The sequence below is a fragment of the Physeter macrocephalus genome, chromosome 12 (assembly GCF_002837175.3).
Source record: "Physeter macrocephalus isolate SW-GA chromosome 12, ASM283717v5, whole genome shotgun sequence".
NCBI classification, from domain to species: Eukaryota; Metazoa; Chordata; class Mammalia; order Artiodactyla; family Physeteridae; genus Physeter; species Physeter macrocephalus.
Genome location: NC_041225.1, coordinates 18,818,859 through 18,836,891, shown reverse-complemented (window position 1 = coordinate 18,836,891; position 18,033 = coordinate 18,818,859). Strand labels below are relative to the sequence as shown.

At 50.2% G+C, this 18,033-nt stretch overlaps 1 protein-coding gene across 1 annotated transcript in view; it reads left to right on the top strand.

The window, feature by feature from the left end:
* Positions 1-18,033, top strand: part of NPAS2 (neuronal PAS domain protein 2) — a 169,364-nt gene that overhangs the window by 136,078 nt on the left and 15,253 nt on the right. Inside the window, exons 6-7 of the mRNA XM_055089127.1 lie at positions 14,684-14,804; positions 15,802-15,915. Coding sequence (XP_054945102.1) covers positions 14,684-14,804; positions 15,802-15,915 — 235 coding nt within the window. The remainder of the gene's footprint in view (positions 1-14,683; positions 14,805-15,801; positions 15,916-18,033) is intronic.

Below are 18,033 nucleotides of genomic sequence, written 5' to 3'. Positions count from 1 at the left end.
GCAGAGCGGACTTAGTAAGCTGGGAATTCTGATGTGAAATTCTGGAGCAACTTAGAATCCCCTTTATGAATTATTTTCTTACTCTGGAAGGGCCGGAAATGACCCCAACGCTCGTCTGTCAACGCCCGACCCATTTGAATGCTTATGAAGTGCCTCTCCGTGGACCCAGACACACACCGAGTCAGCCCTCACGCTCCCCAGCGGAGGTGAGGCCAGGATGGACAGTCTCCACGTTTAACTTCTGTTTCCTTGTAGCTTACATTGTCCAGTTTTTACCCAAATCGTCATCTTCTTCCCCCCTTTTCCTTAGCATCCGCTGTATCCCTGCTAGTGGGTGGACAAGAAACTTCCCTGGTGCCCATCACACAGCTGCCCCGTCACCTCCACTCGACAGAGGATGAGACCAAGGTGGCCCAGCCAGCGAGGAACAGAGCAGGGCTGAGGCCAGGCCCACTGAGCGCAGAGCCCAACCTCGCCACCACTCTACCTAGTGCTTTTCTGATGCTGAGGATCTGGGTTGCCATTTAGGAATTCTGCTTTCAGTTTACTTTACTTCAATTCAACTGCTTATCACTCAGTACAAGCCCAGGACCTGTCCACAGACAATGCAGTGATTCCAATGGCCCATGTGAGGTTCTTTTTTTTTTTTTTCCCCAATTTCTATTGGAGTATAGTTATTTACAGTGTTGTGCTAGTTTCCGCTCTACAGCAAAGTGAATCAGTTATACGTATACATATAACCACTCTTTTTTAGATTCTATCCCCATGTAGATCGTCGGGGAGTATTGAGTAGAGTTCCCTGTGCTGTACAGCAGGTTCTTATTAGTTGTCTATTTTATATATAGTGGTGTGTATATGTCCATCCCAGTCTCCCAGTTTCTCTCTCCCCCCACCTTTCCCCCTTGGTCGCCATAAGTTTGTTTTCTACATCAGTGACTCTATTTCTGTTTTGTAGATAAGTTCATTTGTACCATTTTTTTAGACTCCACATGTAAGTGATATCATATGATATTTGTCTTTCTCTGTCAGACTTCACTCAGCATGACAGTCTCTGGGTCCATCCATGTTGCTGCAAATGGCATTATTTCATTCTTTTTTATGACTGAGTAGTGTTGCATTGTATCTGTACCACATCTTCTTTAACCATTTCTCTGCTGATGGAGATTTAAGTTGTTTCCAGGTCTTGGCTATTGTAGATAGTGGGGCAGTGAACATTGGGATGCGTGTATCTTTTCAAATGATAGTTTTTTCCGGATGTATGCCCAGGAGTGGGATTGCTGGGTCAAGTGGTAGCTCTATTTTTAGATTTCTAAAGGAGCCTCCATACTGTTCTCCATAGTGGCTGCACCAATTTACATTCCCACCAACAGTGCAGGAGGGTTCCCTTTTCTCCACACCCTCTCCAGCATTCATGGTTCGTAGATTTTTTTGATGATGGCCCAGGACCTGTCCACAGACAATGCAGTGATTCCAATGGCCCATGTGAGGTTCTTTTTTTTTTTTTTTTTTCCCAATTTCTATTGTGATTTGCATTTCTCTAATGATTAGTGATGTTGAGCAGCTTTTCATGTGTCTCTTGACCGTCTCTATGTCTTCTTTGGAGAGATGTCTGTTTAGATCTTCCGCCCATTTTTTGATTGGGTTGTTGGTTTTTTTGAGATTGAGTTGCATGAGCTGTTTGTATATTTTGGAGATTAATCCCTTGTCAGTCGCTTCATTTGCAAATCCTTATGAGATTCTTTAAACCTTAAGGGTTTGCAGTTTTGTTGAGAGATTTCATCTGTTAAGCCATTAAAGACTAATGAAAAGGTAGCCAATATTTATTGAGCATTTACTACGTACCAGGCACTAGTAAGAGTCCCTTCTATGCATTAATATGGTTAAAGCACTTGGAAGGTCCATTCTCCTTTGGTCCTTAGGATGACTCTGAAATAGGTACTTACTCCTGTTCACAGATGAGCAGGCCGAGGCCCAGAGCAGCTGAGGTCCCACGGCCGGCACGTGGCGGGGCTGGGATTTGAACTCGGACACTTTGAGCCCAGAACTTGGTGCTTACCCACCGCTCAGACATCTGCATGTGACCGAGTGAAGCTGAATGCTCTCTGGTGGGGTGGGTGTTGAGCAGAGGTAGGATGAGGACCTGGGAGGCAATGTCCTGTCGCGTGGAAGAGGCAGCCATCAATTGAGGCATGGCCAGCAGAGACAGCGGGCTGGGGCCAGGAGGCCAAGGGCCTCACAGTAGCAGGGACGCCCCCCGTTGGCATCACGGGCTGGCATGCCAGGCGTCGGGTCCCACCGCGCCCTGTGTGGCCTGGGTTTGGGGGACCACTGGCGATTGGGGGGCTGGGGGAAGAGCAGCAAGAATTCCTTTTTTCTTCTGTCAGAAGTCTCAGTATCTGTGTGTCCTTCCTACCACTAGAAAGTCAGACACTCCAAAATTCACACGATAGATTTTTGTACAGCAGTTTCCTGATGAAAGATCCTAGAACTTTCTTTTCCAGTTTGACAGAGAAAAGAAAGAAGAAAATAGCTCAAAGCAGAAAATGATTTTAAGGGAAAGTCGAAACTTACCCGTGGTGGTGACGCCAGCACATTTTGGCATCTAGAATTAACATAGGCGGTCAAGGAAGAGACCTGGGCTGGCAGATGAGCATGCTGATGGAGGACCAGGGGCTCAAGGGGCTTCTGCATGAAAACCTTTCAAGAAAAAGATCCAAGGGACGAGCATCACATGCCTTGGACAAAATTGGGAAAGAGTATGGCTGAGGCAGAGCCAAATGACACCCACAGCGGGCACAGTCTGTGTATCCTGTTTGGACGTTGATTTTTTAGAAAATTTAACTTCCCGGATTGCTTTTCCGATCTGTTGATGAACGCGATGTTGGCCTAAGGAGCTGGATCACCCTTCGCTCGTCAGGCAGAAGCCCTGTCCCCAGGCCCGAGCAGATACCCAAGTGCCCGAATGCTCACTGAATGAGGGACTGGGTTTGCAAGTGGGGCTCCTGCATCGAGAGCAGTTGCAAACAGCTTGGCACAAGTGGGCAGTGCCTCAGAAGTGAGAACGACAGGCGTGGATAACACAACTTCCCCCCACCCCCCCAAAAAAATCTCAGGCACAGAGTGACTCTAAAGTTGGAGAAATCTACTCACCAAAAAAATACCTCTGTGTAATGCTGCTTCTCCAAGTAAAAGCTCTGGCTGGAAGTACAAGGTCAAAGGGGACAGTGGGCCAAGTCCCTGGGGCAGGGGTCACAGCAGGGAGAAGAGGTCACAGAGGAGGAAGACAGAGCGCCTGGCTTATGATGCCATGAAATGCAGCAGCAAGTCCCTGGCCGCGCAGGGCTTTCCAGGAAGCATCCATCTACCCTCTGTCACCCACCTGTCCTCACCTGCTGGGAGAACCCACCTGGTCCAGGTCAGCTTGTCGGAGGTGGCTTCATGTCAGGGCGGACCTGGGTGGATGCTCTGTCTAGGAGGGGCCCCAATAGGGAGGTGTGGCTGCAGCTCAGAGCTGATCCCAGGTTAAGAGGGTCCAGGTTGCCAGTTAGATTTGTTTGACTTTTACGTGCCTTTCGCTCTTTCTGTATCACACCTGCAGAACTATGTATAAAACATCGGTTTCATTTTAAAACTAATGATACGGTGAGCGCAAGCATACATGTAGCTGTCACCAAGGGTATGAAACAGAGCATGACCAGGCCCGCAGAAGCTCCTGTCTGCTCCTTTCCCATCACACCACCCCCTTCCACCTAGAGATGACCATTAACACATCGTCGTGTCCTTGTTTCTCTCTGCAATTCTGCCAACTTTGAATTCATCCTTAATCACTGTAATTTAGTGTGACCTTTGGTTTAACTTTATGTGAACAGAGTCATAGGAAGTGTACCCTGGTGACCCCTCCCTTCGCTCAGCTTTGCTAAGGGGTTCGTCATCTCACACCGTCCAGAGTAGCTGTCGGTTTGTCCTCATTGCTGTAGGCACATGCTACAATCCCTGCCCCCAGGCCGGTGTGGAGCTCTGAGAGGGTGTGTCTGCATGTATTTCCTGATGGACATTTGCAAGCATCCTTCAGAGGGCTGACTGTGTGTAAGATCGCTGGGCTGCGGGGTAGGAACCCGTCACCCTTACTAGGTGATACCGAGTTGTTTCCATGGTGATGGCACGGCCCCCCCCCCACCCCCACCCCCATCCAGCAGCGGGGTGGAGAGTTCCAGCTCCTCCATTTCACCAGAGCTTGGTATTGTCAGAATTGTCAGTTTTTGTCAACGCAGCATACGAAGGCATGTCCTGGAGAATTGATTTGCTTTCCTCCCAGTTGCTGGTGTGACTGGGTGTCTTTGCATAGTTTGTCGGCCATTTGGATTTCCTTTTCCTATGAAATGCTCTTTCAGGTATTTTGCCGTTTTCCTACTGGATTGTCTGGGTCTTTTGTGTAATGATTCGTAAGCGTTCTTTCCACGCTAGCCCTCTGTCGGGTATGGTTTTAATCTCCCCTCGTCACTCCGCCCTAGGGTGACAGGGATGGCCAAACACACAACAGCCAATACTGGACAGGTGAGACGGTGTATTAACTGATGGTGTATTAATCACATGTACTTAGAGCCGCAGGGAGGAGCGTACCGCGTGCCATGCAGGGACGCACGGGGGCTGCACGTGGGAACAGAGTGAACAAGCAGGGGTGGCGTGAAAGTAGCAAGAGGGTGGGGCGCCCCCTGGTTCCCACAGAGGACGTGATTGGCAGGGCACTGAAACCCACTTGCAGGATGAACAGTAACTGCGCCTGGTTCTCTCCACCCCCAACACTAAGGAGGCTTGTTTAGCTAGGGGACCTTATCGGTGGCAAGAAGGACCTTTCCGTTCGAGCGGGGAGCCCAAGGCCCTCTCTGCTTGCCGAGCCCATTCCTGCCTCTTCTCAACGTGAGGCTTCTCACCGATCCCCCTTCTAACTGTGGCCGACACAGATCTCCAGTCAGAACTGCCGGGGCCCCTTGGGGACATCCTGGACTGGATGTCCGCACAGCCCGCCTCCAGCTCAGCCGGCCAGGCTGTGGACTCCTGTGCAGGCTCATTTCACTTTGCTGACGCTACTGCACTGGTGCTGTGGGTTCAAAAGACAGAGAGAGGAATATGCTTCCTGTCTGTTCGCATCCTCCCCAGGCTGTCCCAGGGCCTCCAGAGAAAAGGTAGGAGAAGTGCCGCTGGGGATTTAGAGCAGGCGTTTAGTGCGAAACTCAGGAAAGGGCCGGATTCTTGACAAAGCAGCCAGGGGCATGGCAATAAGTGTGGATGGAGAACCTCCCGCCTCCAACAGGTAAATGATGTTCCTGATAAGGTGATTCGGCTGTGAGGATGGTGCCTTCCCTCCCTTGTCTCTGTAATTGCCATGATTTTCATAAACAGAGCTCAGCGCATTCAAGGGACACTTCAGTTGCAGATATAATTTACTCTCCTGTAAGCACTAGGGTTTAAATTCTCAAAATACCGTTGTTCGTGTTGGTTTCCAGCACATGGAAATGGCCTAATAGGAGTATAAGAGCAAAGGCATAGAAAGAGCTTGCACTTGGCCGAGTGTGTTCTGAGCCCTCCTCGTGCGCCAACTCATAATCCTCACGACCCCCGCCCCCTCCCTCCAGTGTTCGTCTTTATTCTGTGCAGAACTGGTCACCGGAGATGCCCCGTGACCTGCCAATCGTGTCCCACAGGAGCAGCGAGGCCAGGCGGCGCCCCACCCTGCGCTCTGCCACCCCCTCCATCAGGGAGGTGGGCTTCTGACTGGCCCTCCGAGAAAAGACCATGTGGTGACGGAGTTAGCATTTTCAAGGATCTGAAATGTCTTTAAGAAGAGAGAGTACTGTCATGTGTGAGCATTAGTCATGTTCTAAAAAACTAAAGGGATTGGGCTTAAAATAAAGTCAAGAACATCAGAAGGAACTTGGAGAAAGCCAGAATGAGAAAATGGTAGCACAGCTAGTGGTGGGGGGTGGCAGAGTCTTTGTCCACAGAGATCAAAACAGGTGCATCCAAGCGGGGAGCCCGGGGACCCTCCACTCCTGCCCGGCCCTTTCTCAGCCACCAGGCACGTGCTACAGTCCCGGTTTTTTTTTTTTTTCCCCAATTTCTATTGGAGTATAGTTATTTACAGTGTTGTGCTAGTTTCCGCTCTACAGCAAAGTGAATCAGTTATACGTATACATATAACCGCTCTTTTTTAGATTCTATCCCCATGTAGATCGTCGGGGAGTATTGAGTAGAGTTCCCTGTGCTGTACAGCAGGTTCTTATTAGTTGTCTATTTTATATATAGTGGTGTGTATATGTCCATCCCAGTCTCCCAGTTTCTCTCTTCCCCCCCCCTTTCCCCCTTGGTAGCCATAAGTTTGTTTTCTACATCAGTGACTCTATTTCTGTTTTGTAGATAAGTTCATTTGTACCATTTTTTTAGACTCCACATGTAAGTGATATCATATGATATTTGTCTTTCTCTGTCAGACTTCACTCAGCATGACAGTCTCTGGGTCCATCCATGTTGCTGCAAATGGCATTATTTCATTCTTTTTTATGACTGAGTAGTGTTGCATTGTATCTGTACCACATCTTCTTTAACCATTTCTCTGCTGATGGAGATTTAAGTTGTTTCCAGGTCTTGGCTATTGTAGATAGTGGGGCAGTGAACATTGGGATGCGTGTATCTTTTCAAATGATAGTTTTTTCCGGATGTATGCCCAGGAGTGGGATTGCTGGGTCAAGTGGTAGCTCTATTTTTAGATTTCTAAAGGAGCCTCCATACTGTTCTCCATAGTGGCTGCACCAATTTACATTCCCACCAACAGTGCAGGAGGGTTCCCTTTTCTCCACACCCTCTCCAGCATTCATGGTTCGTAGATTTTTTTGATGATGGCCCTTCTGACTGGTGTGAGGTGATACCTCATTGTGGTTTTGATTTGCATTTCTCTAATGATTATGTATGTCTTCTTTGGAGAAATGTCTGTTTAGATCTTCCGCCCATTTTTTGATTGGGTTGTTGGTTTTTTTGAGATTGAGTTGCATGAGCTGTTTGTATATTTTGGAGATTAATCCCTTGTCAGTCGCTTCATTTGCAAATCCTTATGAGATTCTTTAAACCTTAAGGGTTTGCAGTTTTGTTGAGAGATTTCATCTGTTAAGCCATTAAAGACTAATGAAAAGGTAGCCAATATTTATTGAGCATTTACTACGTACCAGGCACTAGTAAGAGTCCCTTCTATGCATTAATATGGTTAAAGCACTTGGAAGGTCCATTCTCCTTTGGTCCTTAGGATGACTCTGAAATAGGTACTTACTCCTGTTCACAGATGAGCAGGCCGAGGCCCAGAGCAGCTGAGGTCCCACGGCCGGCACGTGGCGGGGCTGGGATTTGAACTCGGACACTTTGAGCCCAGAACTTGGTGCTTACCCACCGCTCAGACATCTGCATGTGACCGAGTGAAGCTGAATGCTCTCTGGTGGGGTGGGTGTTGAGCAGAGGTAGGATGAGGACCTGGGAGGCAATGTCCTGTCGCGTGGAAGAGGCAGCCATCAATTGAGGCATGGCCAGCAGAGACAGCGGGCTGGGGCCAGGAGGCCAAGGGCCTCACAGTAGCAGGGACGCCCCCCGTTGGCATCACGGGCTGGCATGCCAGGCGTCGGGTCCCACCGCGCCCTGTGTGGCCTGGGTTTGGGGGACCACTGGCGATTGGGGGGCTGGGGGAAGAGCAGCAAGAATTCCTTTTTTCTTCTGTCAGAAGTCTCAGTATCTGTGTGTCCTTCCTACCACTAGAAAGTCAGACACTCCAAAATTCACACGATAGATTTTTGTACAGCAGTTTCCTGATGAAAGATCCTAGAACTTTCTTTTCCAGTTTGACAGAGAAAAGAAAGAAGAAAATAGCTCAAAGCAGAAAATGATTTTAAGGGAAAGTCGAAACTTACCCGTGGTGGTGACGCCAGCACATTTTGGCATCTAGAATTAACATAGGCGGTCAAGGAAGAGACCTGGGCTGGCAGATGAGCATGCTGATGGAGGACCAGGGGCTCAAGGGGCTTCTGCATGAAAACCTTTCAAGAAAAAGATCCAAGGGACGAGCATCACATGCCTTGGACAAAATTGGGAAAGAGTATGGCTGAGGCAGAGCCAAATGACACCCACAGCGGGCACAGTCTGTGTATCCTGTTTGGACGTTGATTTTTTAGAAAATTTAACTTCCCGGATTGCTTTTCCGATCTGTTGATGAACGCGATGTTGGCCTAAGGAGCTGGATCACCCTTCGCTCGTCAGGCAGAAGCCCTGTCCCCAGCCCCGAGCAGATACCCAAGTGCCCGAATGCTCACTGAATGAGGGACTGGGTTTGCAAGTGGGGCTCCTGCATCGAGAGCAGTTGCAAACAGCTTGGCACAAGTGGGCAGTGCCTCAGAAGTGAGAACGACAGGCGTGGATAACACAACTTCCCCCCACCCCCCCAAAAAAATCTCAGGCACAGAGTGACTCTAAAGTTGGAGAAATCTACTCACCAAAAAAATACCTCTGTGTAATGCTGCTTCTCCAAGTAAAAGCTCTGGCTGGAAGTACAAGGTCAAAGGGGACAGTGGGCCAAGTCCCTGGGGCAGGGGTCACAGCAGGGAGAAGAGGTCACAGAGGAGGAAGACAGAGCGCCTGGCTTATGATGCCATGAAATGCAGCAGCAAGTCCCTGGCCGCGCAGGGCTTTCCAGGAAGCATCCATCTACCCTCTGTCACCCACCTGTCCTCACCTGCTGGGAGAACCCACCTGGTCCAGGTCAGCTTGTCGGAGGTGGCTTCATGTCAGGGCGGACCTGGGTGGATGCTCTGTCTAGGAGGGGCCCCAATAGGGAGGTGTGGCTGCAGCTCAGAGCTGATCCCAGGTTAAGAGGGTCCAGGTTGCCAGTTAGATTTGTTTGACTTTTACGTGCCTTTCGCTCTTTCTGTATCACACCTGCAGAACTATGTATAAAACATCGGTTTCATTTTAAAACTAATGATACGGTGAGCGCAAGCATACATGTAGCTGTCACCAAGGGTATGAAACAGAGCATGACCAGGCCCGCAGAAGCTCCTGTCTGCTCCTTTCCCATCACACCACCCCCTTCCACCTAGAGATGACCATTAACACATCGTCGTGTCCTTGTTTCTCTCTGCAATTCTGCCAACTTTGAATTCATCCTTAATCACTGTAATTTAGTGTGACCTTTGGTTTAACTTTATGTGAACAGAGTCATAGGAAGTGTACCCTGGTGACCCCTCCCTTCGCTCAGCTTTGCTAAGGGGTTCGTCATCTCACACCGTCCAGAGTAGCTGTCGGTTTGTCCTCATTGCTGTAGGCACATGCTACAATCCCTGCCCCCAGGCCGGTGTGGAGCTCTGAGAGGGTGTGTCTGCATGTATTTCCTGATGGACATTTGCAAGCATCCTTCAGAGGGCTGACTGTGTGTAAGATCGCTGGGCTGCGGGGTAGGAACCCGTCACCCTTACTAGGTGATACCGAGTTGTTTCCATGGTGATGGCACGGCCCCCCCCACCCCCACCCCCATCCAGCAGCGGGGTGGAGAGTTCCAGCTCCTCCATTTCACCAGAGCTTGGTATTGTCAGAATTGTCAGTTTTTGTCAACGCAGCATACGAAGGCATGTCCTGGAGAATTGATTTGCTTTCCTCCCAGTTGCTGGTGTGACTGGGTGTCTTTGCATAGTTTGTCGGCCATTTGGATTTCCTTTTCCTATGAAATGCTCTTTCAGGTATTTTGCCGTTTTCCTACTGGATTGTCTGGGTCTTTTGTGTAATGATTCGTAAGCGTTCTTTCCACGCTAGCCCTCTGTCGGGTATGGTTTTAATCTCCCCTCGTCACTCCGCCCTAGGGTGACAGGGATGGCCAAACACACAACAGCCAATACTGGACAGGTGAGACGGTGTATTAACTGATGGTGTATTAATCACATGTACTTAGAGCCGCAGGGAGGAGCGTACCGCGTGCCATGCAGGGACGCACGGGGGCTGCACGTGGGAACAGAGTGAACAAGCAGGGGTGGCGTGAAAGTAGCAAGAGGGTGGGGCGCCCCCTGGTTCCCACAGAGGACGTGATTGGCAGGGCACTGAAACCCACTTGCAGGATGAACAGTAACTGCGCCTGGTTCTCTCCACCCCCAACACTAAGGAGGCTTGTTTAGCTAGGGGACCTTATCGGTGGCAAGAAGGACCTTTCCGTTCGAGCGGGGAGGAGGATCTTGGTTGGTCCAGTCAAGGCCCTCTCGATTTTGCCAAGTGACAAGGCAGCGTATCACACTGACCCTTCATTCCGGGCTTATACCACAGGTCTGCATGTCGCCAATATCTGATCTCGCCTTGTGGTTTGCCTTTCCCTCTCTTTAGGGTCTTTTGATGAACAGAGAGAGTCTTTAGAGTTGGTCCTTTTTCCACCTGAGTTCATTCTTCACTCCTCCCGGGTCGAAGCTATTCTCTGTACTGTCTTCGGAAAGCATTCCTCTTTGGCCGTCAGTTTGATTCTGAATCTAAACGGAAGCCAAGCAGATCACGTATGCCTCCCATGCCCTGGTCGCTCGGGAGCCCAAGGCCCTCTCTGCTGGACGTGATTGGCAGGGCACTGAAACCCACTTGCAGGATGAACAGTAACTGCGCCTGGTTCTCTCCACCCCCAACACTAAGGAGGCTTGTTTAGCTAGGGGACCTTATCGGTGGCAAGAAGGACCTTTCCGTTCGAGCGGGGAGCCCAAGGCCCTCTCTGCTTGCCGAGCCCATTCCTGCCTCTTCTCAACGTGAGGCTTCTCACCGATCCCCCTTCTAACTGTGGCCGACACAGATCTCCAGTCAGAACTGCCGGGGCCCCTTGGGGACATCCTGGACTGGATGTCCGCACAGCCCGCCTCCAGCTCAGCCGGCCAGGCTGTGGACTCCTGTGCAGGCTCATTTCACTTTGCTGACGCTACTGCACTGGTGCTGTGGGTTCAAAAGACAGAGAGAGGAATATGCTTCCTGTCTGTTCGCATCCTCCCCAGGCTGTCCCAGGGCCTCCAGAGAAAAGGTAGGAGAAGTGCCGCTGGGGATTTAGAGCAGGCGTTTAGTGCGAAACTCAGGAAAGGGCCGGATTCTTGACAAAGCAGCCAGGGGCATGGCAATAAGTGTGGATGGAGAACCTCCCGCCTCCAACAGGTAAATGATGTTCCTGATAAGGTGATTCGGCTGTGAGGATGGTGCCTTCCCTCCCTTGTCTCTGTAATTGCCATGATTTTCATAAACAGAGCTCAGCGCATTCAAGGGACACTTCAGTTGCAGATATAATTTACTCTCCTGTAAGCACTAGGGTTTAAATTCTCAAAATACCGTTGTTCGTGTTGGTTTCCAGCACATGGAAATGGCCTAATAGGAGTATAAGAGCAAAGGCATAGAAAGAGCTTGCACTTGGCCGAGTGTGTTCTGAGCCCTCCTCGTGCGCCAACTCATAATCCTCACGACCCCCGCCCCCTCCCTCCAGTGTTCGTCTTTATTCTGTGCAGAACTGGTCACCGGAGATGCCCCGTGACCTGCCAATCGTGTCCCACAGGAGCAGCGAGGCCAGGCGGCGCCCCACCCTGCGCTCTGCCACCCCCTCCATCAGGGAGGTGGGCTTCTGACTGGCCCTCCGAGAAAAGACCATGTGGTGACGGAGTTAGCATTTTCAAGGATCTGAAATGTCTTTAAGAAGAGAGAGTACTGTCATGTGTGAGCATTAGTCATGTTCTAAAAAACTAAAGGGATTGGGCTTAAAATAAAGTCAAGAACATCAGAAGGAACTTGGAGAAAGCCAGAATGAGAAAATGGTAGCACAGCTAGTGGTGGGGGGTGGCAGAGTCTTTGTCCACAGAGATCAAAACAGGTGCATCCAAGCGGGGAGCCCGGGGACCCTCCACTCCTGCCCGGCCCTTTCTCAGCCACCAGGCACGTGCTACAGTCCCGGAACCCTTTGCTGTGCTTCCCTCCGGTGCCGGAAGCCGCGGCTGGCACACGGCACCCTGAGTTGGTGTCGGTTGGATGGTGGTGTTGGCTGAGTCGTCTGGACGCGGCCCCTTCCTCTGTGTCTCCCCTTCCCTGGGCCTGTTCAGACTTCGACCACCTCTAGCCTGGCTCCTGTGCTCCCTTCCTTCCCAGGCCGCTAGAGGGTCCAAAATACAAGCACAAGCCCTGCCCACCTTCCTCCACGTACCCCAGCGGGTCCCCTGGTACACAAGCTCAGCCTTGACTCCTCTGTGGGCTGCTAGCCCCGAGCCCTGCTGTCCTTCCCCGCTGCTCCCCCAGCCACTGTGCTGTCAGGGCTCCCACCCTCACCCCCGTCTCCACTTCTGTGTGGGCTGTGCCCCTGCCTGGCGTCCCCAGGCTGCCACCGCCTCGTCCGCAGACGCCCCCGCCGCAAGGATCCCTCCCCACGGCCGCTGCCCCTGGGAGGCTGCCCACCCCGTCATCTTGGGTCCTGACCCCATGCTCAGAGGTCCCCCAGGCGCCTGGTGTTCACTTCCATCACAGCACTTGCCATGTTGTTCTTTCAGTTCATCATGTTTTTCGGGAAGGCCAAGCACCATCCGATGTCAGGGGTACAGGGGTGAGGCAGGCAGGGGACACACGTTATCACGGGCAAGGACAAGAAAAGCTGGAGTTGTTTCCTACATGGTTACTGAACCCCTGTGCCGCCTGGCATTTGCCGTGTGCCCTCGTATCGGCAGCTGACTCAAAGCGGCTCGGGTCACCCTCACAGCCTCGTCATCTTCCGGCCAAGCAGAGTGCAGCTTGGAGGGCAGAGCTGGCTCTTGCACTCCACCTCCAGGGCTCCCATCTGCCTCGCCGGCCCTCCCAGGGCCTACTGCGCGGTCACAGATGTGCCCTTCCCCAGTGGGTGCAGGTGACACGGCCGCAGCGGCCAGAGGAGCAGGGGCAGTGATCCTGCTCTGGGCGAGGGGCTGTCATGGATGCTTTCTCCGAGGAAGTGACCCCAAAGCCGGGACCTGAAGGACGCACGGGAGTTACGGAGCACAGGAGCGGGTGCCCGGTGCTCCAGCCTGAGGGTGCAGCCTGACGGGCGGCCGGAGGGAGGGTAAAGCTGGCCATCGGAGAAAAGGCAGTTTGGAGGGCTGGAGAAGCGCTGGGAGCGGAGGCTGCGCTGTGCAGAGCCCGACTAGTGAGCTCAGGAGCTTAGGCTTCATCCCAGGAGCAGCTGGAAGCCCACGAAAGTTTGTGTTTTTTTTTAATATTTAGTTTATATTGGAGTAGAGCTGATTTACAATGTTGTGTTCGTTGGCAAGGTGGTGGCTTGGTCTGATACGAGGCTGCTGGCAGAGAGCAAATTGGACAGAGACGAAAGGTGATGTGGGAAGGCCAGTTTGGCCAGTTCCGTGCCCGGAGGACATGATGGCCTGGACTAGGGTAGAGGCCAGAGGAAAAGAAGTGAATGGATCTGAGAGAGTTCGAGGGAGGAAAATCTCACAGCACTGGGACACTGGATGTGAAGACGACAGGGAGAGGTCCAGGAGGCCAGCTGGGTGTCGGGTATGGGCAGGTGACCGCTTGACAACACCACACGTGGGGACAGAGAACACAGCGCGGGGAGGAGATAGTGAGGACGTTGGGGGTGTATGTGGATCTGGGGTCCCCAAGTACATCTGGGAGGCAGATGGGATGTGAAGCCGGGACACCCGAGAGCGAGTTGCCTTGGCATGCAGAGGAAAGGGTGCCCACAGGCGGTGTTTGAAGCTGTAGGAGGGGGTGAGTTTATTGAGGGATAGAGAAGTGCCCGTCTCCTCTCTCTCCCCACCATGATCTCCCACCTGCACTGCCCAGTATGGGAGCCACCGGCCACATGTGGTGATTTAAATTTCAATTAAAGTAATTAAAATTAAATGCAATTAAAAATTCTGTCTTCAGGGACTTCACTGGCAGTCCAGTGGTTAGGACTCGGTGCTTCCACTCTCGGGGCCCAGGTTCCATCCCTGATGGGGAAACTAAGAATCCTGCAAGCTGTGCGGTGCGGCAAAAAAACAAAAAAAACCAAAAAAATTCTGTCTTCACTCACACGAGCCCTGTTTCAGGTGCTGCGAAGCCATGTGGCTAGTGGCTTCCCTGACGGCCCGTGCAGGTTACAGACCATTTCCATCATCACAGACCGTTCTGTTGGACGACACTGAGTCTAGACTCCATTGTATCTATTTTGTGTCCATGGGTGCCCAGGTCCTCAGAAAAAAAGTACAATTCCTTTGATTAGAGAGCTTCAGAAGTAAACAGTCAGCCATTTGCTGGCCTAGAGGTCAGAAAAGGAACCCATGGGCTCTTCGGGGGCCTTCGTGTGCGTGGTTGGCCTCGAGCTGGGGCTCCCCGCCAGCCATGCCACCCCAGCCAGAACACGGGGGTGTTGTCAGCTCACGGGGCTCCAATGCGTGTTCGTCTGGCTTGAGCCTTGGTTCCTTCTCAGGCCCACAGGCAACAGCACGTTTGCATTTGAGCAGGTAAACCCTTTTAGATTACAATTCAAAATTACAGAGTCTTCACAGAAAGTCAGACCTGGAACTTCTCATTTCAGAAAGCAGTTCTGAATTGTCACGAAGTTTCAGGTTTTGCTTTTGCTTTTATTTTTCGTCTTTGTGGAATGTGTGCCTTGGTTCTTTCTTTTCTTTTCCAGTCGGATGTCACGGATCAGAATTTGTTACGTTTCCTTCCAGAACAAGAACACTCCGAAGTCTACAAAATGCTTTCTTCCCATATGCTTGTGACGGACTCCCCCTCCCCAGAACACTTAAAATGTAAGTTTAACTTCACTGGTTTTACGAGATAGAAAGATGAGAATGTCACTTTTGAAAGGAGGTTAGAATGAATTAAGAAGGGAGGACTAATTTTAAAAATAATTTTCCTTGTGACTCAGAACATTTCCAAGATCCTTAGAGGTATATTTTAAGTTCAAAGCTAAAACCGGAGTTTGGAATATGTAAGACGTTGAACTTTTATGCGGAAAATTTTAAAGCACGGAGCTTAAGAATAATAACTTGTTTTGCATGTAATACAAGAGATCCCTTTTTTTTTTTCCACATGAGAGCCTTTTAGTAATAAAGGGTACAAAAATAAGTGAATAATCTGCTTATTTTGGAGGACACTATGAGGCTAGATTTGTATTTATGATACTAAGTAACCAACTAAAAACTGAATAATTAGGTCAAAACTCCAAATTCTCTTCTGAGGCTGTCATCTGGTTATTTATGTACATTTGCAGGTTTTATGGAATTTTAAAGTTTTTGTCAAAATTGGCAACGTGGATAGAAAGCTGGTCTGGTCACTTAATGAAGCATGTATTTTGATGGCAGTAGCAAAGGTGCCTTGTACTTATTCGAGCCTTAGTCCATTTTCCATGAATAATGTGTCCCATTGTACATCTGATTTTCCTTCAGAGCAGAGTGGAAAGATTAAGTTAAAGACAGCAGCTCTATCTGAGCAGCTTGATTTTAATATACAGTATGAAAACAACCAGAACTAATTAAGGCCGACAGAACCAACCACAGACATCTGTGAGCAAATTAAGACTAATCGGGTCCGAGTATGGAATGCAAAACATCTATAAACTACGGAGGGGAAAAACCTGTGTTGCAAAGGTTATAAAACCATGTCCGAAAGTCAGTCATAATGAGAGAAATAGCCCGGCCATGTGTTGACCAAACCCTGTGAGTTTCACAAGATGTGGCTTGTTTAGTCTAGAATCAGTGTAATGCTCTCATTCCCTGTTTCTCCTTTTTTCCTTTAATGGCCCAGCTGACAACGATTTAGAGTTTTATTGCCATCTTCTCAGAGGCAGCTTGAACCCAAAGGAATTTCCAACTTATGAATACATAAAATTTGTAGGAAATTTTCGCTCCTACAACAATGGTAAGCGTTCATTGTCATATAATTGTGGCGGTGGCTTTTCTCATGCAAACGCGCACGTAGGGGCGGGAGGGAGGGGGAGCATATGTGCTTTCCATATTTGCACTTGGATTTCTGCGTCCCCAAGATGTGTTTTTTGTGCTCCTAAACGGTACCTCCCATTCGGGAGGAACACGCATCCTCACCTGTTTATGCCAGCACATGAAGTCCCACTGAGAGGCACCTTTTTCATTTATTTATTTTCAGGCTAATGGAATAGTTCTATGCTGTCAGAAACTACTTACGGTTAATAAAGAACAGGCTCAGCCTACACACAGCCAAACAGGGCTTCATTGTGACATGAAGATCCCTAACCTTGGTTTCTGCATTTTTATCCTCCTTTTTACAGAACTGCTGGGAGCCTGTTTTCATAGCTCTAGTCCATGGCCTTTCTGCTAAGTCTGGCCCTAATGCACAGGACATGGTCCTTTTGTGAGGAGCCAGCCATCTCCATTAGATGAATTATCAGGCAGCACAAGCCAAGCAGTAAAATCTTGCTTTCTTTAATTACCCAGATAACTAATTGTCCAAGCCCAGGCTGCAACTCTCAAGCAGACTTAAACACTCCGTTTTACTTTTGATCCAGGCAAAATGGGGATGCAGGCCTGATGCCAGAGATTCAGAAACACAAGTCCCAACACGCAGCCCCACTGGGGAGCCCGGCACAGAGTGGCCGGTCCTCAAAACCCAACACAAAACACCTAACTTTGAAAGCTCTAACATTGCATAAAATAGCAAAGATGGGGCGGGGCGAATAGAAGGAAGTGTTGACAGGGAATGGTAGAAAGAGAGAAGAGGGAAGGAGAAGAAATGGCAAAGGGAGACAAATACAGAAAGGTGAGCCGCAGGAAGGAGGGGGTGGGCCGGTGGGTGACACAGGGGAGTGGATGCTGGCAGCTGACTTGTGCTGCTTCGCTTGCTGTTGTTTAACTCTGGACCCACGGTCCAGTCTATTACCCCCGTCGAATGAGTCCCAGAGTTTCCATTAGAAGCAGCCAAAGTAATGGCACTGAGGCCTAATGACGGTCCGGTCCCTGTGGTATGTTATTTGCGTAAATATACATGCTTTGCTTAAGAGGCTCCAACTATTTGCTGAACAGCACGATCCTCCAGGCCCGGAGTTCAGGGCTGATGCCTGGATGATGGGCTCCGTGGCCAACTCGGGGCCCTTTGCGGAAGCTCCCCACCTAGGGCTCGGGGTGCCCGAGTGGTTGGGAGTGGTGGAAGGTCAGCCTTCCCAAAGGGGCCCCTAAACCTGGGCAAAGCGGGATGAAGCCAAGACCTGCCCGCGTCTAATCCGACTCATCTGAGAGGCTTTCCTGAACCTCATGAGACACGTGTGTAATGAACCACACAGCTAAGTAAAGAAACTGACCTAAGGGGTACCTCGTGGGAAACTCAACGTGGCGCCGGCCCGGTGCTGTGGTTCCCTGGGTGAGGCAGCCTGTTACAATGCAGATTCTCAGATGTCCCTGGAAGATTCTAGTTCAGCACACCTGAGGGCGCCGTTGGAAAAGAACCTAGGGGCTCTGATGCAAAGGGTCATGGACTTTGAGAAACACTGCCCCGTTGTAATACCACATGGCATTCCATAGGAATTTTAATGACACCCCTCTTGCTTATGGTACCAGGCACCTCTATCCTTGAATTAATAATAAGCAGTGGTTTGGAATTGGCTTAAAATGTGTACCCTGGCCATAATGCCAGCTGCTGGGGTAGCAGCCTATCCCAGTTGGCCGCATGCAAGGAAGGGTCCCCCGAGTGCCGAGACTGGGAATTATGGGATGCTGCTCCCACGTGTCTCCGTGACAACAGCACATGCACTTAATGAAGGGTACCGGGTTGTGATTGGCTGGTGAGCGGCGTTATCCTGTGAATGTACATTTCCACGACTCTCATTAAGATGCTACTGGACGGTCACTTTGAAGCTTCCTGTCTTTTATCACGTTTTAGAGGATTTCAAGGAAATAGGCAGGCTTCCTTGTGAATACCTGAGACTTTTTTTTTTTTAACCAGCAAGGCTTTATTTTCTCTTCAAGTTGAGACAATGTTTGTTTGCCTGAAAGAATGTGTGGAAGATAT